Genomic DNA, 22,702 nt, shown 5'->3' with positions numbered 1-22,702 from the left:
ACTGACTGCGGTATGCAAGGGGTCTTACCCGGGAATGTCCCTGCATGATCCAGGGACCGTGAGATTACCCACTTGATTTTGGTGATTTGGACGGTTGGGAAAAGGCTAAAACGGCAAACAAGGGAAGGGGTGATAATAAGAGCCAACACCAATTTTTCCCCTGTACCCATCATATTCCACTTTCCTCCATGTCTGCACCTTATCCCATCTCCTCTTACATCTCTCATTTCTAACAACTTTGCCCATTATTTTTCACTCCTTTCCTGTGTAAGTTTATGTAGTCTTTGTGAATAAAGAGCGGACGCAACTGTGTCCAACACCACAGAACTGAGTCCGGGGTGGGATGTTAGCACAGTTTTTGGATTATAATACTTTTTTCTAAGCTACTACATCAAAAACTATAGACACATTATGGGTCCTATTATATTAAGATAAAATCACTTTGACAAATGCACTAATGCTGTTTTCGCCAGACTTGATAGAGCATGTGGGGGAGACAACAGTGTTAAGGGGGGGACGGGCCTGGACACAGCAGGGGTTGGGCAGAGACTGAGTGGGAGCCAGATTTACAGTATGTAACCTTATAATTGAGAGAGAAAAAGTAAAAGTTTTACAGTGCTGTCACTTATGTTTAGTCTCGTTCCCACGCTATTAAATGCACTGTCAAGTCAAGTTCACCACATACAGCACAGTCGCTCTTAAATACGAATAATGTAACATTGTTCAAAAGCACCAAATAAAAGCAAAGGTAACCCTTTCTCTGCTATATGTTTTAAACACTGCTGTCCTCCAAAAATATGTATAAAGCGCACACTGTGCTGTTACCAATATCTCCAAGTTCTCGAGTATGAATTATGTAGCTATGTTGAAAAGTACCAAATAGAAACTGATTTAGTGTAGCACATTCTCCACTCCATGTTTCAAACACTACTGTCCTACAAGAATGGGTATCAAGAGCACACTATGGGAGTCTTTCCGACCCGTTCGCACGCTGCAGTTTTTCGCAGCAATGAAAACGGGTCAGAACTGCGCATGCGCGTGGGTGGCAATGCGCAGGCGCGTTGCTGGCTGGCTACGGCCGTCGCTGTGCAGCGACGAGAATAACGAAGTAAGTGTTCGCAGCAGCGAATGCAAGAAGATTGACAGGAAGAGGCCGGCCGGGGGTGGCAACTGACCGTTTCTGGGAGTGCCGAAGAAAACACAGGCGTGTCCGGCCGAATGCATGGAGGGATCCTGACGTCAGCTCCAGGAAGGATCATCGCAGCGGGTGAGTAAGTCTTGAGCTGTGCAGAGACTGCACAAACTTTTTGCTTGTGCAGTCTCTGCACAGCGGATCGCAGCCCTGCACAGCTAATCCCCCCTCCCCTGTAGGCGGCGACTACCTGATTGCAGCAGTGCTAAAATGTTACTACCAATATTTCAAAAGGAAAGATCCAAACCCCACCTATAGTATACTTCTCATAAGAAACTGTCCCAACTAAAATCTTTTTTAAGAAATTTCACTGTTTACCCATTTTTGCACATTTCAGAAACCATAAATTCTTCAGAGACACTGCCTTCCTTTTACAGATGAGCCACTCTCACCTTAATCAAAAACTATCCAATTTGATAGAAATATGTATAAAAAGTCGTATTTTTATTCCACAGTAAAAGGTTCCATAAAGAGTGTTCTTGCAGAAAAGACACCCTTATTCCACATTTTAGTCAGTACTAAACATGCCGAGAGAATGTTAGGGGGATGTTCAAGGACCTTTAGAAGCCAAAAAGATGCGGTTAATGTAGTTCTACCAAATAATTGTTATCCGGGGGACTTGGTATCGCTAAGCCTCTAGCCTTCCTTTATGATGAATAAATTCATGTTTTCCCTGAAATTTCTACACACAATGGCCCTCATTCTGAGTTGGTTGCTCGCTAGCTACTTTTAGCAGCCGTGCAAAGTAAACGCATAGTCGGGGGAGTGTATTTTCGCTTTGCAGGAGTGCGAACGCCTGTGCAGCCAAGCGGCAGCAAACACATTTTGTGCAGAACAAGACCAGCCCTGTAGTTACTTATTCTGTGCGATGATTGCTGTGACGAATTACACGGTAATGACATTAGATACCCACCCAGCAAACGCCCGGCCACGCCTGTGTTTTTCCAGACACTCCCAGAAAATGGTCAGTTGCCACCCAGCAACTCCCACTTCTTGTCAATCTCCTTGCGCCCGCCAGTGCGACTGAAAGCGTAGCTAGTACCCGTGCAAAACCACGATGCTCTTTGTACCCGTACGCCACACGTGCGCATTGCGGTGCATACGCATGCGCAGATTTGCCGCTTTTTTCAATGATTGCTATGCAGCGAACAACGGCAGCTAGCGATCAACTCATAATGAGGGCCAATACCCCATAATGGCAACGTGAAAAAAGTTTTTTTTAGATTTTTGCAAATTTATTAAAAATAATAAACTAAGAAATCACATCTACATAAGTATTCCCAGCCTTTGCTCAATACTTTGTTGATGCACCTTTGGCAGCAACTACAGCCTCAAGTCTTTCTGAATATGATGCCACAAGCTTGGCACACCTATGTTTTTGGCAGTTTTGCCCATTCCTCTTTGCAGCCAGCACCTCTCAAGCTCCATCAGGTTGAATGGGAAGCACGGGTGCACTGCACAGCCATTTTCAGATCTCACCAGAGATGTTCAATCGGATTCAAGTCAGGGCTCTGGCTGGGTCGCTCAAGGACATACACAGAATTGTCCTGAAGCCAATCCTTTACTTCTCCTTACTGTATCCGGCCTTCCAAGATTTCACAAATCCTTAATTTTATGTTATGCTGTCTGGATCTTCCTTCATCTGTATAAGTCCCAAACATTTTTTATATTTCACTGCTCAAACCCAAACCTGACCTTATCCTATTAACATTCACTTGTCTTTATCCTTCCCCCTAGTCTCCTACACCTCCCTCCATTCCCTGTCACCTCCCCACACCCCCATCCACATCACACTGACCTCCCTCCCTGCCCACCTCCTGCAGCTTCCCCTCCTAGCCCAGGCACCCGCACCATCACTACTCTCTCATCATCCCTGCCCTCAAAGTTAATCTCTCCTCATCACTACAGCAACCCTGATAATCTCGTTCACATCTCTCCACAAACTCATGCCCCCTATCCTGTGCCCTCTGGAATGCCAGATCTGTTTGTAACAAACTGGTCCCCACTCATGACATTTTAATTTCCAACTCCCTACACCTACTAGCCATTACTGAAACTTGGGTTACACCCTCTGACACTACCTCTCCTGCTGCTCTCTCTGCTGGGGGCCTCGCATTCACACACATACCCCGACCTGGGGGTCACCATGGGGGTGGTGTTGGGGTCCTTTTACCTTCTAGTTACTCCTACCAACTCGTACCACCAGAACCATCCCTTACATTTTCTACATTTGAGGTCCATACTATACGCCTATTCCAACCAGTCCATCTTGGAGTAGCTGTCATTTACCGCCCCCCTGGCATTGCTTCCAAATTCGACAACTTTGCTTCCTGGCTCCCTCACTTCCTCTCTTCTGACATTCCCTCCATTATCCTAGGCGATTTCAAAATCCCTATTGACATCCCCACAAAATCCCCTGCCTCTAAACTCCTTAACCTCACCTCTTCACTTGGTCTCTCCCAGTGGACCTCCTCACCCTCCCATGTGAATGGGAGCTCACTGGATCTGGTCTTCACTCACGCTGTGATATTTCTGATTTTTCCAATTCCCCATTTCCCCTCTCTCACCACCACCTGCTCTCCTTTAACCTCTCTCTCTTGACTTCCCCATCTCTACCTCCCAAGGCTACCATCACTAAGCGTAACCTTGCGGCTATTGACACCACATTCCTTTCCTTTTGACTCACTTTTCTCTCCTATTCTCTCTCTTTCATGCCCTGAACAAGCCACTTCCATATACAATGCATCCCTCACTTCTGCTCTTGACTCTGTGGCTTCACCAACCACTATTCACCCTCGCAAATTAACACCTCAACCCTGGCACACCAAATGCACCAGAAATCTGCAAAAATGCTCACGTACTGCTGAGCGACACTGGAGGAAATCACGCTCTAAGGCAAACTTCCTCCATTTCAAACTTATGCTCTCATCCTTCAGTGCTGCCCTTACTCTTGCTAAACAGTCATACTTCAAGAACCTCATCTCCTCCCAGTCTTCCAACCCCCAGCGCCTCTTTGCCACTCTCAACTCACTCCTCTGCCCACCTTCACCTCATCTCCCTTCCTCACTCTCTGCTCTTGACTTTGCCACTTACTTCACATCCAAAATTGACTCCATACGTAAGGACATCACATCACACCAGACCATCAGTAACCTGCTTTCTCCCATCCCTTGCCACCCCTCCCCAACCCTCCCACCAACTCTGACATCTTTCTCCCATGCATCTGGATAGGAAGTCATGGACCTCATTTGTTCCTGTCCCCTCACCACCTCCCCACTTGACCCCAGCCCCTCCCACCTCCTCCACTACCTCTCTCCTTCTGCTTGTTCCCATCTTTCCCACCTTCTCAATCTCTCCCTCTCATCAGGCACTGTCCCCTCTGCCTTCAAGCATGCACTCATCTCTCCTATTCTTAAAAAACCTACCCTTGATCCAAACACTCTCTCCAACTACCGACCCATCTCTCTCCTCCCTTTTGCCTCCAAACTCCTTGAGCGTATTGTCTACAACCGCCTTACTTCCTCTCTTTCCTTACACTCACTACTTGACCCATTCCAGTCTGGCTTCCATCCTCTCCACTTCACTGAAACTGCCCTTACAAAAGTATGCAATGACCTCCATGCTGCTAAATCTAAGGAACACTACTCTCTACTTATTCTACTTGATCTCTCTGCTGCTTTTGACACTGTGGACCATCCTCTCCTACTGCAAATCCTTCACTCCATTGGTCTGCATGACACTGCCCCCTCTTGGCTGTCTTCCTACCTCTCTGACCGTTCATTATCTGTCTCCTCTCATGACTCCACCTCCCCCTCTCTTCCACTAACTGTAGGTGTACCCCAAGGTTCTGTCCTTGGTCCTCTTCTCTTCTCTCTCTATACATCCTCATTAGGTAAGCTCATTAGTTCTTTTGGTTTCCAATATCATCTCTATGCTGATGACACCCAAATCTATCTTTCCTCTCCAGACCTCTCCCCTGCTCTCCTCACTCGTATCTCCAACTGTCTCTCTGCTACCTCTTCCTGGATGTCCCAGTGCTTTCTTAAACTTAACATGTCTAAGACCGAGCTGATCATCTTCCCTCCCTCCCGCATAACCTCACCTCCTACAATCTCATTATCTATTGATGGCACTACTATCTCCTCTAGCCCCCAAGTGCGCTGTCTTGGAGTAATCCTTGACTCCTCCCTCTCCTTCAAACCACACATTCAGCACCTCTCACAAACCTGCCATTTTCATCTAAAAAATATTTCCAGGATCAGACCCTTTCTGACCCAGGATGCTACTAAGACTCTTATCCACTCACTGGTCATCTCCAGACTGGACTAGTGTAATCTCTTCTTGACTTGCATTCCTGACAAACACCTCTCTCCACTCCAATCTATCCTCAATGATGCTGCCCAGCTCATTTTCCTCACCAAACGCACTACGTCTACCTCTCCTCTCTTACTAGACCTTCATTGGCTCCCCTTCCCTTTCAGAATCCATTCAAGCTTCTCACACTCGCTTACAAAGCCCTCACCCACTCCCCTCCCATCTACATCTCTGATCTTATCTCCTTTACACTCCCACCCGTCCTCTTCGCTCTGCTAATGCACAATGACTCTCCTGCCTACGGATTACTTCCTCCCACTCCTACCTCCAAGATTTTTCACGTGCTGCACCACTTCTCTGGAATTCCCTACCTCTCCCCATCAGACTCTCCACCTCTCTACAAAACTTCAAACGGGCTCTCAAGACCCACTTCTTCACCAAACCCAGCCAAATCTCATCCTAACCCTCTGTTCCACATTCTGTATGTACCCCATCTGTGTCGCCCCTGTCTGTCTACCCCTCCCCTTTAGATTGTAAGCTCTCACGAGCAGGGCCCTCTTCCCTCATGTGCTTATCCTTTGTCTTACTTTAATAATCTTCAACTGTACCACATCCAGCAGTCTTCTGCCACCTGATACTTATTCCAGCGTCATCTGCTGATGTAACTATGTTTATTTACCCTGTACTTGTCCTATACTGTCATCAACTGTAAGTTGCTGTTTTCGTGTTTAATTATTTATGTACTCTGTAATTGGGCATTGCGGAACCCTTGTGGCACCATATAAATAAAGGTTAATAATAATAATAATTCCCCAGCAAGAGGAATATGAATTGAAACTGATTTAACACTCATGAGAATTTCTAGGGGTGCATTACAGTTCATAAACAACTGGAAGTAAAGCTGGGTACACACTTGTCCAATCATTGGGAGATACGACTCCCGGCCGACCAGTTTGTCAACATTGGACAAGTGTATACCCTCCGCCAACTGACCTGTACATCGTACCCTGGTCAAATGTCGGGTCTCTTGGTTTCTAAACATGCTTATTACCAGGAGACCCGAATGCCGGCAGCCGACCAATCTTGCAGCGTATAAGATGCAGATACTGGAGCTAGTGACTGATCATTGGTCCTAGCAGCTCTGCACACTATGGTGTTGTTTCTCATTTTAAAAATTGTGTCACAGCACCATTATTAAAATTCAAGCTGGCCACAGTGAACCTAAAATTCAAGATGGCCATGGTGAGCTGTGTCATCACCCTGTCCCCTTGTGCCAGCTAATATTACTCAGCGCAAGTCAGTTCGATGGCAGAGGAGGAGCAAGCAAGAGCACCTGAAGACAGCAGTCAGAAGCCCTGGGGAGGTAGCGACCATGTGAAAGAGCTTACAGCCTTCTGCACCCACAGTGAAGTTCGAAGAAGAAGAGGACATCGCTGCCGCCAGCCCTGGGGAGGTGTTGGTCTTGCAAAGGGCTTAAAGGCCGCTGTCCCCACATGAACATTAAAGAAATAGATGCCCAAGTCCTGGGGAAGCGGTGGCTACATAAAAGAGCTTTAAAGGCCACAGACCTCCAGGTGAAGGTGCTGCATAATAAATTATTTCAACATTATTGTGTCTTGTCTTTATTGTAATATTATCTTTACAGTTGAACTACAGGTGCCAGTGAGCCCTTAATGTCCAGGCTTACTGGCACTTGTGGTTCTCCAAATGCAGGCATTCTGGTACTGGCTTGCTGGGACCTGTGGGCCACCTGCAAAATACAATATTAACATATGATGAACCCAACAACCACCCGGGCTGGTTGTTGTTCGGGAGGGGGCCCCCATTTTACAAGGAATTCCAGCACTGGGCTGGCCAGTTTTCGGGTTGGTTAATGTGATGTCAGGGGGACCCCACACTGAGAGTCCCCCTGCTATGGCATTATCCCTTGGCTGGTTCAGCCTGGGGCCGGTTGTTGGAAAACAAGGCGAATATCACACTGTTTTTTACTCTAATCTCTATTACCAGATCAGGCTCAGGAGTCCTGGACAGTATTTTAATTTTTTTGTGGGGATTCCCCCCTTTTTTTTACAATATGGAAAACATTAAAATCCCCTGTATTCATCCTCTCCTCCCCTGTCCAACATCGTTATAAATATATTCCTCCCCTTCCCTCACCACATTATCATTAATAAATTCCCCTTCCTCCGCAGCCAAATTCATTTTTTCATCAGATAGTTTCATCAGACACAGAATGGAGCTCTGCTGAAAAATGTAACAAATGTGTACCGTATGTGTGGATTGGATGTAGAATCTGCGAGCAGATCTGCAATAAGATTGTGTAAACAGTCTGATCTGATCTGCTGAGGATTGGACAAGTATGTACCCAGTTAAAACGGCCAAGAGGAAATCTGTTAGACCAAAGCTGAAGATATTCAAGCTCTTCAATTGCTATGACAATTTTAAAAATATTTTATTGCAAACCCTATAAGGGATGTTCAGAGCCCACCTCATGCAGTGCCATCAGGGTGACATCACAAATTACAGCAGATACAGACTGCTGTGCATATAAATTCTAGTTTCTGGCTTAGAGTACAGGTTGAGTATCCCATATCCAAATATCCGAAATACGGAATATTCCGAAATACGGACTTTTTTGAGTGAGAGTGGGATAGTGAAACTTTTGTTTTTTGATGTCTCAATGTACACAAACTTTGTTTAATACACAAAGTTATTAAAAATATTGTATTAAATGACCTTCAGGCTGTGTATATAAGGTGTATATGAAACATAAATGAATTGTGTGAATGTACACACACTTTGTTTAATGCACAAAGTTATAAAAAATATTGGCTAAAATGACCTTCAGGTTGTGTGTATAAGGTGTATATGAAACATAAATGCATTCTGTGCTTAGACTTAGGTCCTGTCGCCATGATATCTCATTATGGTATGCAATTATTCCAAATACGGAAAAATCCCATATCCAAAATACCTCTGGTCCCAAGCATTTTGGATAAGGGATACTCAACCTGTATTATACTTTACATCTATTCTCTAGAATTTATGTGTATTAATAAATATTGTGCATTCATACTATTGATCTCTGTGTATGACTCAGCATGCTTCCTGACGCTTAACTCATCTTATAAACCCCCACAGTTTTCCATAACCACAAAAACATGCTACGGTATACATTAAGCAAAAATATAGACCAGCAGACTTAAGTATGGCAAATTACAGCAGAATGTGTTTATTGAAAAACATTTTCATGAATAATTGAATACAGTTTAATTAAATTGTGAATAAATTTGGGATAAAGACAAGCAGCTAAAATGATTGCTGTAAACAAAAAGAAACAATAAAAAAGTGGCAAACTAAACTGAAACAGTTCATGATGGGATTCAATAACCAATATCAACTGCAAGGGGTTATAGCACTCAGGTGCAACATGGTCATCAAACCATGTCCTCACCTTACAATTAACTAACAAGTGGGACTCCCCCATAGGGATAGTATTCACAAAACCTAGGTGGCGTACAATCACTTCTAATCGTACTTGACCATAAAATCATGCATGCTAATGGCCTCTGTTTGCGGACCTGAGACGGAAATCTGAGTAACCTAAAGGGTATTCAGATGACCGATGGTTACACAGAGTGATCACATGGTGCATCTTGATGCACAGCAGTGGATCACAGAAGGAGACAGGAGGCGCCAAATTTACACCAGATGCCTCCTGCTGCATTAGCATATTAGCTGTATGGTATTGCACAGCTGCTTCCCTGCAGATGTGCAATATCATACATCTCTGAATCAGGTCCTAAGATCAAATAAATGTACACTTGAAACCAAAAATGGCTACCAAAATATGGCGGGGTATCCACCTTGCTTCTAGTTGTAGTAACTTTTGGTTACAATGTTATACTGTAGAGTAGCAAGGCCATGTTTGACTTCTTTAATATGTCTTGCCACAGGCTGATCAGATTTCCTCCTCTCGAGGACTAACTTGATGGCTGACGTGTGCATTAACTACATAGAATAGATCACATATGCATATAAAGTACACAACATAATTACTGGTTCACCATCGATTGTTTCATGCCAATGATTTTCATCACTGATGGCACCATCGATGGTGACCATTGACGGTTAAACCACCAATTTCTATCCATAAGCAGGTGCAATAACTCCACAAATAGCTTTTGAGCTGTGGCTCACTGCATACTGCTATAGGAAATGACCCCTAGTCCAGTAGATTGAGTAATATGAGCAAATATTTGAACACATGTATATAAATATTGACTTGATTTTCTCCTTTTACAAAGATTTACTAAAGCTGCAAAAAAGGAGACTTTCATCAATATTATTGTATTCTTAAGCCATACATTCCCCAAATGTTACAGTAGAGATAAATACCATGACATTTAATGAAATACTGCATACAAACGTGTTTCCTACTTTCTATTTAAACTCATCTGGTAAGGAATATTATAGCTGTAGTACTGTATCCTGCCCTGGAGTTTATTGACTGATACCATTTTTGACATTAAAGCATTACTTCTTTAATGTCACAAAGATGCTATGGATGCATAAGATGCTAATGCCAAAGAGATGCTATTTAAAATGTACCTGTTTATACACTGCATATAAACATTGTCGTGATGTGTTTTTAACCTCCAAAAATATATGTTAAGTATAATATAGAATTTTAGTATTACTGTTAGGAAATGTTTTGTTTCTTTTATTTTGATGATCAAAACTACATTGAAAAGTACTGAGTTACATTAAAAAAAATTTTTGCCACAGCATATATTCAATAATTTGGGAATCAGTGAGGCAGATATTAACAAAGTCAAACATTGATTATGGAAAATTAAATGTAATTATAAGAGATGCTGAAAAGTAGCGATTTTATTAAGATTCACACTTCACTAAAAACTTTTGAAATCCACATTCTGATCTTCTCATATGAGGTTAGTACACTGAAATATCCAATTTCAGATTTAAGAATAATGAGTCAACCGCCAATCCAGTTTCAATATTTATCAAAGTATATACACACGGTGAGATTTTTTTCTTACGATTTTGACTATATAATCAAAATTGTAAGAAAAGTTAGTGCAGATTGCAAGGTGAAAGTCACCTTGCGATCCCGATTCGATGCCGATGCGCTGTCCCGCGCGTTCGGCATCGCAAGAATGGATCGACTGTGCAGGCAAGTTAATTTTGACTATCTCTATAGAAGAGGCTCTCAAGTCAAACAGAAACATCTCAAAAATAGTTGCATAAGGTCACATGCCATGCCAATCTAGAGTAGATAACTTAATCCAATAACATTATTACTTCTTTTGTAAGCATAATGAATTTTCTCATTTTACAATACAGTGCAGAAATGAAAACCTACATTATATATAACAATATATAGAAATTAGTTGTATTCTTTTAAAATATAAATACTTATTTCAAGTTCCATCTTCATGATATGAATAATACCTTGTGCTATTAATATCTGTAGTTTTAATCAAGCTAAATTGTTCTGTGAAACCAGAAGTCTCCTACTGAGACACATTGTATAACAGTTTATCTGTCCTTCACTAAAACCACTAATGCTGGCAATATCTTTAAGGATTAGAGAATAAAGGAAATACATTTAATATCAACAGTTTTCGTGGTAAAGCTTCCAAATTTCATGCTTTAACTACAGTGGTCTAAACAAAAGCTGACCATATACCTTAAGATTTTCTGTTCACCCAATCAACCAACTGTGGGTTGAGTGCAAATCTGGTTATGGATGGGAGCAAACAAAATCGATCATTTGCTCCGAAACACTGGAAAACAGATAAAAATGGTTGTTTACAGTTTTTGTATATTTTCCAGTGTTTTGGTTCAAATGGTCGATTGACATTTGCTCTCATCCATTACCAGATTTTTGTTTCAGCCAGTGAATTGGTTGGACAGATAATCTTAAAGTGTGCGGCAGGCTTAAGGGGTTTACTGTGATACAAAGAGTGGTGGTTGCTCAATTTATTGGTCCATCACAGGCACATGTAAATAAAACACACAAATTCCTCTAGTACACTACAATGAACCCACAAGAGAGATGTACATCACACATAATAATTGAATTGCATAGATGTCAGTTACATACATTTTTCACATATGGTACACCCCAACTAATGAATAATAATGTACTTAAATAGTAAAATCTGGTCAATAAAGACATGTCATTTTCTATACAAATTTTCTGGGACATGTTTGTGGAGGTATTGTCTAAATGGGAAATTAGTTTTTGAACTTGCTTATGGGAGTTTGTTTATTTCCAAATATTTTTCAAACTGTTTCAAATTCATATTACAGACATTTTAATGTAACCCAAAATAATATAGAAACTTTAATTTACAGAAAAACACTTGCTATCATTTTTACACTGTAAATAAAAAATCACCTTTTAATACCCTCAAATTCTTTACATGTGACCACTTACAACCATCTATACTGAACTGCTATATAAATGTCCTACTTTTGTGGGCTCAGGATGAATGAACTGCTGACTAGTACAATTTATATAAGCAGTTAATAATCTGAATTAAGGCATTTATTATGGATCAGTGATGGTATCCTGCCCTATCACTGTTTGTTTTAGACTTTTTTTGCCTGCATTTGTAGTGGGAGGGTATTGGGGGTTATTTGTAATAATGTTTGTTATGCATACATACATACATACATACATACATACATACATACATACATACATACATAAGCAATGTTTGGTAGGCTGCATTGGATTTTCTACTAAGTATTTTTGTTCACAGTGGTATTTGATTTGTATACCTTAAATCTGAGTTATACCAGAGTTAAACAGGAGTAAAACATTCTACCAGCCATCTTTGCTTCTGAAGGACCACTTTTATAAAACTGCTGTTAGATAGGTGACTCTCCACTTCAAACACCTGCTGTATGCATATCCTAGACACTACTTACTGAACTCCTTGTTTGGACATTGCAAGGAGTTGTTCTTGCTGTTCTTAGTGAATGTTTTTGTTTTTCTAAACTTCTCTGACTATATAATTTCTGTGCCAATGTAATATTTTTAAATTCTTATCTGTATTGTCATTACTTTTTACCATAGCTTCACATCTATGCACTTTTGTTTATTTTTGTATTTTATTCCTGCACCCATAATAGCTCCTAGTTTTTCTTCTTAATAATACACTTTTGTAGTTGTGGTAATATATTTACCAGCACTAATCTTTTATACAAATTGTTGACAATTTTAATGCAGTGTTCCTATATCACACGATCTCCAGCCGGAATGGGGAGGATCGTATGCGCAGCACATACTAGATATACCTCGATAATGCTGCAGAGTGGCATCACAAGGACAGTGCTTTCTCGCAAACTCTGACCCTGCATGCTATAATTGATATATACATGCAATGTAGTCAGTTATCGCAGTGCGGAATGGGCATCCTCAGAAGCGGATGGTGATAAATCGGCCCCTTAACCTTCAATATAATATCTATGCTTATGGCACTCAGATCTACCTCCTTCCCTGACTTTTACCCCTCTCTTCTAACTCGTATCTCGAGCTGTCTCTCTTCTATTTCCTCCTGTATGTCCCAACGCTTTCTTAAACTTAATATATCTAAGACTGAGCTGATAATCTTCACATCCTCCCAAAAAACCTCACCTCCATCAATTTCATTAACTATTGACAGCACCACTATCTCATCAAACCCACAAGTGCGCTGTCTTTGAAATATCCTTGACTCCTCCCTCTCCTTCAAACCACACAGGTAGTGCCATTCGCATTCCTGCAGTTTCCATCTCTGAAATATCTTCAGGATCAGACCCACTGGCGTATTTATAATGGGTGCAGTGTGTTAGTTGTACACAGGCCCCCGGGGTCCCAAACTGCACACCCTGCACCCATTATTTTTCATACTTGCTCTCCAGAGTCTCGCAGTGCAGCAGCAGTGCTTCAAAAGTCACTGGGAAAATGGCACAGCGCAAATTTCTCAGTGTTTCGTGCATGTGCAATAGTTAAAACACTGCAAAATGGCTGCTGCCCCATTTTTCCAGGGATCTGCAAATGCCTTTTAGGCTCTGGGACAGTGCTAGGGTCCCCTAGTGCCCAGAGCTACAGCGCTGTCAGCTAGAGAGGAGGGGGCCCAGACAGAGCATGCACACAGGCCTCCTCCTCTCCAGATACGCCCCTGATCAGACCCTTTCTCACCCTGGAGGCAATGAAGTCCTTCATCCATTCACTGGTCATCTCTGGACTGGACTACTGCAAACTCTTCTTATCTGGTCTCCCACCTCTCTCTACTCCAGTCTATACTCAGTGCTGACTACAATGAAATTTAGATGCTGTGAAAGGACCTTTAACAGACAGTTCATGTTCGAGAACCCTCCAATGTAGCTGAATTTACTTTTTTCCTTCAGGAAATGAAATTATCAATTATAAATTGTATTTGTGTTTACTCAGGATGTCTTTGTCTCATATTTAGTTTTGTTTCAAGATCTAAAACAAATACGTTTGACAGATATGCAAAAATAGAAGAAATCAGGAAGGGGCAAAAACTTTTTTATGCCACTGTATATAATAATAATAATAATACTAATAATACATAAGATAGCCACAACTCTTTTGTATTTATTAGTCCTAAATTAATGGATTGGATTAAAGTTAGACTTGTAATATGGATTGTTTACTGAATGATTAGGGATTTTAACAAAGTTTGGACACAGTACTGAAAATACATTTTGTAAATGGTCATAGATTTTTTTTGTGGAAAGTGATGATTAGACATTTTGTTAGCCTTGTTAGTAATCTGCTTTAATATAAATTTACATGGTTTTTGTTTTTTTTATCTATGTCTAGGAGCTGCAGTGCCCATTCCTGGTGGCCCTTGGTTCAGAGCACCTGTGCCTTCTGTACCTGCCAATGCTTACAGTCCCTCATATATGTTAAACTTTCCTCCTCTCTCTGCTTCGATGATGCCAAAAGGAAAGAGCCTTGGACAGTACCAGGTAGTGTAGTAGCATACAAGAAATACAAGTCATTAATGTTTAATGTGCAATTTTACATATGTAATGATGCCCAAGTGGGCAATGTCCGGGTTAGGAGGTATTATTTGCAGAAATTTGTATTTAAACATATTAAGTGTTCCAGAATATACCTTACAATTGAGCGATCAAGTTAATATATGGGGTTACATATAGACACTTATGCAAAAAAGTAAAAAAAAATAAGCAACCCAGTATCTATCTGCGTTGGCTATTGTAAGCTGATGATATGACCTTTTACATTGCATACTAGTGATGGTTCTAATTTGTGACAGGGTGGCACATCACTAATTTCCAAACCTCTTTTTTTGCATAATTGTGCCTGCTGTTGTATACTGCATATAATAAGGTTTACCCAAAAGAGCAAGAGCAAATGTGTCATCACTACTCAATTAGCACATGGTCACGTGTTACAAAAAAATCCCAGATGACAGTCAGAATGTAATTTAGCTTACTGACAGATACAGTACAACTCACTGCTGGGATTGGTTAACAGTTTTAAGGGGGCAATTAAATTTAAAGAAATGTATGTGATGTGTCATAAGAACAGCTTGACAACAGTGGCACATAGTGACTGCAACATGCTTATTTTCCTTTGGATTCCCAAAGGAGTACACAGTAAAATGAGCGATGTTGCCCTACTAGGATTTCATGTGATTTGTGCAACCACACACATCAACAGCACATCATTTGGAATTGAATTGCCCCCTATGGTTGTAAGTCCTACTAAACACCAGGTAATTCTGAATAAATTACAACCTTTAACACCATAAAACTTACCACAGTTTAAAAGTAATTTGTACAGGCAGGGTTGGACTGGCCCACAGGGAAACCCCCCTTCCTCGGTGGACCCCACTGCCTGGGTCCTCAGGTTCCACACTGTCCGCTTGAAATATACATATGTTACCTTATACTGCAGAGGACTATGGTGTATTGTCTACAACGGATTCCTGTTATTAATTTGGTACATTATCATGCTTGCATTAGCAGTGTGTACTATATATATATTTCTAAAGGGGCACAGATCATGCACTCTCTAATGGTTAGCTAAGCCTCTATGGTGGCTGGCCACACCCCCTCTGGAGACTGGCCACACCCCAAACATGAGCCGCTAGCACTACATTCCACCGGTGGGCTCTTCATGCCCCAGTCCAACGCTGGTTGCAAGTGATGCATCAGGCTCTATGATGGCAAATTACAGTATATGGTGACATGAGTCAATTCCAGTGGTGTATATATATATAATGAGTAATTACTTCCATGCAGTGGCACCATTTTTCTGGTGATATCTTCTGAAACATGGCACCTGCACAGGAGATAGCAATGACTTAGTCTCTGCGTCAGAGTTTTACTCTCTTAAAGCATGCACCATCTATCCGAATATATCACTATTCAGCCAGAATACATTTTACAAAAGTGACTAGTACGAAGTGAGAAGTTCAGATTATTTCTAATAAATATTTAAAATGCCAGCCTTAATATATGCTGCGGATGCAAGGCGCATCTTATTACCATATACAATAAAAGTGCGCTGTACGTCGCAAACACTACATCCCTTAAGAGAAAACAAGTAATCGAACACAGTGGCTGAGGTCCAACGCTCAGAGATGTATAGATTTGATATTAAAAGATATGCATACAATATAACACATGTCCAATATATATATATATATATGGTTATAATATATATAAATATGGTTACAGAGCTACAATCACACAAGAAGCATTTGTAGTTACAAAAGAATCCATTGCAGCCAGCATACTTCACCCTGTCCCATGCTCAGTGAACAGTCATCTCCATTTTAGAATCTGCCTCAACAGCAACGAAACAACAGCAGCAGAAAACAACACTTCTTGGGTGAGGGAAAATACCTATATACTGTGTATTTGGGGGAAGTACATGTCTGTTATTGGTCCAGGGGAGGGAAATCTCTCATTCATGATGTGTTATTGGTCAGTTTATATGCAAGCAACGTCCAGCCTTGAAGATGACATCCTAGGGATTAGCCATGCTGTCTTCCAGGAAGATTCATTTGTTCACTTTAGAATTGTGGCTTCATATTCCTACCTTTAATCATAACTAATCATTGCAATGTGCTACAATCTAACCACATCTATCAAATTAACACACTCATTCCCTTGATCATTTTGACATCAAGCATGACATGTTTATCTTGCTACGTTCCAATAATACATATATATCTGATGTTATAACTCTCTTATATAAATACATTATAATGTCTGGTGCTTGACATGTTTAATTTATGTGTTGTATGAAATATGTGTTGAATAGATCTTTGTGGCTTGTCTGTGTGAATGCGTAGGCTACCGTATATGCGCAAAACGCACGAACAGAGACCCATCTGTTTGGAGTTTGTATGTGATGTGTATGTAAATTTTTTCACTTCGACAGAAAGAATACATTCAAATACTGCAAATGTATTGCAATTGTTAAGTGTAAGGCTGTGACTGTGTATGATGATCTCTGATTTACTGTACCAAGTGCTTACATTTTAGTTATACCACACACGTTTAACATTTACATTTTTGTTGGACCACAGTTGCCATGCATTGTGTTACATTTTAAGCTGCAAGTTTTATCATTCATGTCACAGACTTCTTTTCAATTATCTTTTTTGCTGTAATGTGTTAATCAAAAGTGTGTCACACTTATTTAGTACATTGTGTGGCACTTAGTTATCGGATTTATACAGTGAAGACATGTCAAGCTGACAGATGTCAGGTATGTTTGCTGCAATAATAGAACTCATATTTGCTCCACTTCCAGTATGCATTGTGACAATTAATTTTAACTTTCAAACCATCTTCAAGCATACTGCTAGGATCACACTACCACAGCATTGACTGACTCAGAAATGTTAAGGGCAGCCTGTAGAGAAAGGTTAAGCAGAGGGAATGCCATCTGATTGCCTTATTTTCCCCTTTAACTGGTACATTATTACAAGAAGATAAAGATGCATAAAGGGCTGATGCTCAGTTATACAGTAGCACACCCTTTTGCAGTGCATATTTTGCATATTATGGCACTGAACATTCTCAGAAAATGGGCCAAGGAAAAAAGCAGAATAAAGAGTGAGATGCATCATGATCATACCTACACTTGTGTTCAGAGAAGCAGAACAGGAGTAGTTTCTAATAGGCAATGTATAGTAAATGCATGTAAATGTTAATATGGACAATACAAACATGCATAAACCCATATCTCCCAACAAGACCCTTTCCAGGAGGGACAATTTCCCTGTTCCTGGGCTTTCCTCTTAATGTATGATTACTGTCACCTGTACTAACTAATTCTACACAGGTGACGGCAATCATAATTTAAGAGGGGAGTCTAGGAACAGAGCATTCTGTCCCTCCTGGAAAGAGTCATGTTGGGAGGTAAGTATAAGCCTACTGAAATGTCAGAAAGTGTATCGGTTGTGGTTACCTGATGCTTGTGCAAATTTTATCCATGCTAAAGACAATGATCATCAGCAGCATTGACACTTGTAGTAGCTGTTTCTATGATAAAATGTAAAAACTCTGAAAAAAAAGCATGGCCCCTCCAACCCAAATTGTACCCAGCAGTAAAGCCTAGGGAAGTGTAACCAGAACTAGAGCCTATGGAAGTGTAACCATCACTAGATCCTAGGAAAGTATAACCAGCACTAGAGCCTAGGAAAGTGTAACCAGCACTAGAGCCTAGGAAAGTTTAACCAGCACTACAGCCTAGGAAAGTGTAACCAGCACTACAGCCTAGAACAGTGTTTTTCAACCACTGTGCCGTGGCACACTGGTGTGCCCTGAACAGTCTCCAGGTGTGCCACCTTAGAAGCACTGCCAGGCCCGTCAGTGTTTTGCCGCTACTGAGGCCCTGGAACAGTCAATACTGGTGGGTTTAGTGGTTGCAGAGCCAGTTCTAATTTTGAGCCCGGGCAGTGTTGGGCTCTTCTGGCTTTCTCAGATGTGGCTAAGGCGTTACCTATGGAGAAGCTGCGACATGACATCTTAGGACACGCAACTGCACCATGCATATCCATTATATGTGAGTGTGCCTTGGCAATATTTAAATCTTGTTCAGTGTGCCGCGAGTTGTAAAAGGTTGAAAATTTCTGGCCTAGAAAGTGAAACTAGCACTAGATCCTAGGAAAGTGTAACCAGCACTACAGCATAGGAAAGTATAACTAGTACTAGATCCTAGGAAAGTGTAACCTGCACTAGAACCTAGGAAAGTGTAACTAGCACTAGATCCTAGGAAAGTGTAACCAGCGCTAGAGCCTAGGAAAGTATATCCAGAACTCGATCCTAGGAAAGTGTAACTAGCACCAGAGCCTAGGAAAGTGTCCTAGGAAAGTGTATACAGCACTACAGCCTAGGAAAGTGTTTCCAGCACAAGATCCTAGGAATGTTTAGCCTAAGGAAGTGTAACCAGCACTAGAGCCTATGGAAGTGTAACCAGCACTAGATCCTAGGAAAGTATAACCAGCACTAGAGCCTAGGAATGTGTACCCACCACTGCAGCCTAGGAAAGTATAACTAGCACTAGAAACAAGGAAAGTGTAACCAGCACTAGAGCCTAGGAAAGTGTAATAAGCACTAGATCCTAGAAAAGTGTAACCAGCACTAGAGCCTAGGGAAGTGTTACCAGCACTAGATCCTAGGAAAGTTTAACCAGCACTCGATCCTAGGAAAGTGATTCTAGCACTAGAGCCTAGGAAAATGTACGCAGCACTAGAGCCTAGGAAAGTGTAAACAGCACTAGAGCCTATGGAAGTGTAACCAGCACTAGATCCTAGGACAGTATAACCAGCACTAGATCCTAGGAATGTGTACCCACCACTACAGCCTAGGAAAGTATAACTAGCACTAGATACAAGAAAAGTATAACCAGCACTAGAGCATAGGAAAGTGTAACCAGCACTAGATCCTAGAAAAGTGTAACCAGCACTAGAGCCTAGCGAAGTGTAACCAGCACTAGATCCTAGGAAAGTGTAATCAGCACTGGAGCCTATGGAAGTGTAACCAGCACTAGAGCCAAGGAAAGTGTATCCGGCACTCGATCCTAGGAAAGTGTAATTAGTACTAAAGCCTAAGAAGGTGTATCCAGCACTAGATCCTAAGAAAGTGTAACCAGCACTAGAACCTTAGGAACGTGTTACCAGCACTAGATCCTACGAAAGTGTAACCAGCAATTCGAGATGTGCGGGTTTGGTTTTACTCAGATTTACTCAGGTCTCAAAACGGCATCATATTGGCTCACGGATGTTACGCGATTTGGATAGCCAATAAGAAAAATCTGAAAAACCCGAGTAAAACCGAACCCGCACATCTCTACCAGCAATACGGGCTAGAAAAGTGTAACCAGCACTAGAGACTAGGAAAGTATAACCAGCGCTAGAGCCTAGGAAAGTATATCCATAACTCGATCCTAGGAAACTGTAACTAGAACCAGAGCCTAGGAAAGTGTTCAAGGAAAGTGTATACAGCGCTAGTGCCTAGAAAAGTGTATCCAGCACATGATCCTGTTAAAGTTTAAAGTTTACCCAGCAATAGAGCTTAGAAATTGTAATCAGCACTACAGCCTAAGAAAGTATAACCATAACTAGATCCTAGGCATGTGTAACCAACACTAGAGCCTAGGAAAGTGTAACCAGCAGTAGAGCCTAGGAAAGTGTAACCAGCTCTAGATCCTAGGAAAGTGTAACCAGCACAAGAGCCTAGGAAAGTGTAACCAGCACTAAAGCCTAGGAAAGCATATCCAGCACTCGATCCAAGGGAAGTGTAACCAGCACTAAATCCTAGGAAAGTGTCTACAGCACTAGAGACTTGAACAGTGTATACAGCACTAGAGCCTAGGAAAGTGTAACCAACACTAGTGCCTACGAAAGTGTATCCAGCACTCGGTCCTAGGAAAGTGTAACCAGCACTAGATACTAGGAAAGCATGACCAGAACTAAAGCCTAGGATTGTGTACCCACCACTACAGCCTAGGAAAGTATAACTAGCACTAGATCCGAGGAAAGTGAAACCAGCACTTGAGCCTAGGAAAGTGTAACCAGCACTAGAGCTTAGTAAGGTGTATCCAGCACTCGATCCAAGGAAAGTGTATCCAGCGCTAGAGCCTAGGAAATGTAACCAATACTAGATCCTAGGAAAGTGTAACCAGCACTAGAGTCTAGGGAAGTATAACAAGCACTAGATCCTAGGAAAGTGTAACTAGCACTAGAGACTAGGAAAGTGTAACTAGCACTAGAGCCTAGGAAAGTGTAACCAGCAATAAATAGAGGCTAGAAAAGTGTTATCAGCACTAGAGACTAGGAAAGTGTAAACAGCGCTAGAGCATATGAAAGTATATCCAGAACTCAATCCTAGGAAAGTGTATTTAGCACTAGAGCCTAGGAAGGTGTATCCAGCACTCGATCCTAGGAACGTGTATCCAGCGCTAGAGCCTAGGAAATGTAACCAATACTAGATCCTAGGAAAGTGTAACCAGCACTAGAGTCTAGGTAAGTATAACAAGCGCTAGATCCTAGGAAAGTGTAACTAGCACTAGAGCCTAGGAAAGTGTAACCAGCAATAAATAGAGGCTAGAAAAGTGTTATCAGCACTAGAGACTAGGAAAGTGTAAACAGCGCTAGAGCATATGAAAGTATATCCAGAACTCAATCCTAGGAAAGTGTATTTAGCACCAGAGCCTAGGAAAGTGTCCTTGGAAAGTGTATACAGCACTAGAGCCTAGGAAAGTGTATCCAAGACAAGATCCTAGGAAAGTTTACCCAGCACTAGAGCTTAGGGAAGTGTAACCAGCACTAGAACCTAGGAAAGTTTAACCAGCACTAGAACAAACAAAAACTGCTGTAAAGCGCTTAAAGATAAATTATTATATAAGAAGTTCCACAGGTCCTGTGCGCTGCTGTGTAGGCACAGTGAAATGCCTATATGAAGAAATCTAAATATGGAAAAAAGAGACAGCTGCGCAATGGAGATGGGAACAATAATTAAGAAAGCTGACGTGTGCTGAGATCAAATTGGTTTAAAAATTTTTATTTTACAATATAAATATATATAACCATAAATATGAAATAAAGAATCATTAACTAGAATAACTGGTCTAAATGCTAGACCTAAAAGAAAAAATGTCCTGTCACCCTGTACCGAAAAACTACTGCATTAATTAGAACAAGCAGTTGTAATAAACAGTGGCAACAATTTGCAACATGCATATAGGGCAATAAAAGGTGTAACATATCCTGGATGCAAATTGAGAAACTAGATATGGGATGATCCACAAACTTATACACGGTGATGCAGTCCTTTGAATTGAATATTTGACTCCATTAATTAAATTAGCTCCGGTAAATAAAGAAAGCAAAGTTACCTCTCCCGTGGGCTGGTTATAACCGAGCGTCCTCGGTTAAGTTGTCCCACAATGCCCACCACGTAGCTGTTACTGGGAGGGAGGGTGCAGCAATGCACTTGGAGGAGTACTGTTGCAGAGGCGGTATGGTGATGTTTAAATGCCGCTGTAGAAACTGTAATGCTGGTGCCGATCGGCGGGCCACGATGATGGAGGCGGCGTGGAGGAGAGTGGATGAGCCGCTGCGAGGGCTAAGATGCCAGTGCCACTCGTATGGTGTGAATCACGGTACTTGATTAGGCAGAATGCATGATAAACAGGGTATACCGGTCCAGCAGGTAAACCAATGAGGGGATCTAACGTGTTTCGTCATGCTCCACGTGACTTTCTTTGAGAAGGAAAGTGTAACCAGCACTAGAGCCTAGGAAAGTATATCCAGCACTCGATCCTAGGAGAGTGTATCCAGCACTAGAGCCTAGGAAATTATATACAGCACTAGAGCCTGGGAAAGTGTATACAGCACTAGAGCCTAAGAAAGTGTAACCAGCAGCACTAGGTTCTAGGAAAGTGTAACCAGCACTCGATCCTAGGAAAGTGTAACCAGCACTAGAGCCTAGAAAAATGTATGCAGCACTAGAGCCTAAGAAAGTGTAACCAGCACTAGAGTCTAGGAAAGTGTATGCAGTACTAGATCCTAGGAAAGTTTACCCACCACTAGAGCCTAGGGAAGTGTAACCAGCACTCGATTCTAGGAAAATGTAACCAGCAATAGAACCTAGGAATGTGTA

General features: G+C 41.6%; 1 protein-coding gene across 1 annotated transcript in view; it reads left to right on the top strand.

The window, feature by feature from the left end:
* The window catches only part of LOC135050937 (uncharacterized), a 402,015-nt gene that overhangs the window by 164,351 nt on the left and 214,962 nt on the right, over nt 1-22,702 (top strand). The window contains exon 3 of the mRNA XM_063957177.1: nt 14,373-14,521. Coding sequence (XP_063813247.1) covers nt 14,373-14,521 — 149 coding nt within the window. The remainder of the gene's footprint in view (nt 1-14,372; nt 14,522-22,702) is intronic.

Source organism: Pseudophryne corroboree, chromosome 2 (genome assembly GCF_028390025.1).
Source record: "Pseudophryne corroboree isolate aPseCor3 chromosome 2, aPseCor3.hap2, whole genome shotgun sequence".
Lineage (NCBI taxonomy): Eukaryota > Metazoa > Chordata > Amphibia > Anura > Myobatrachidae > Pseudophryne > Pseudophryne corroboree.
Note: the sequence above shows the minus strand (reverse complement) of the source record. Positions and strands in the feature narration are given on the sequence as shown.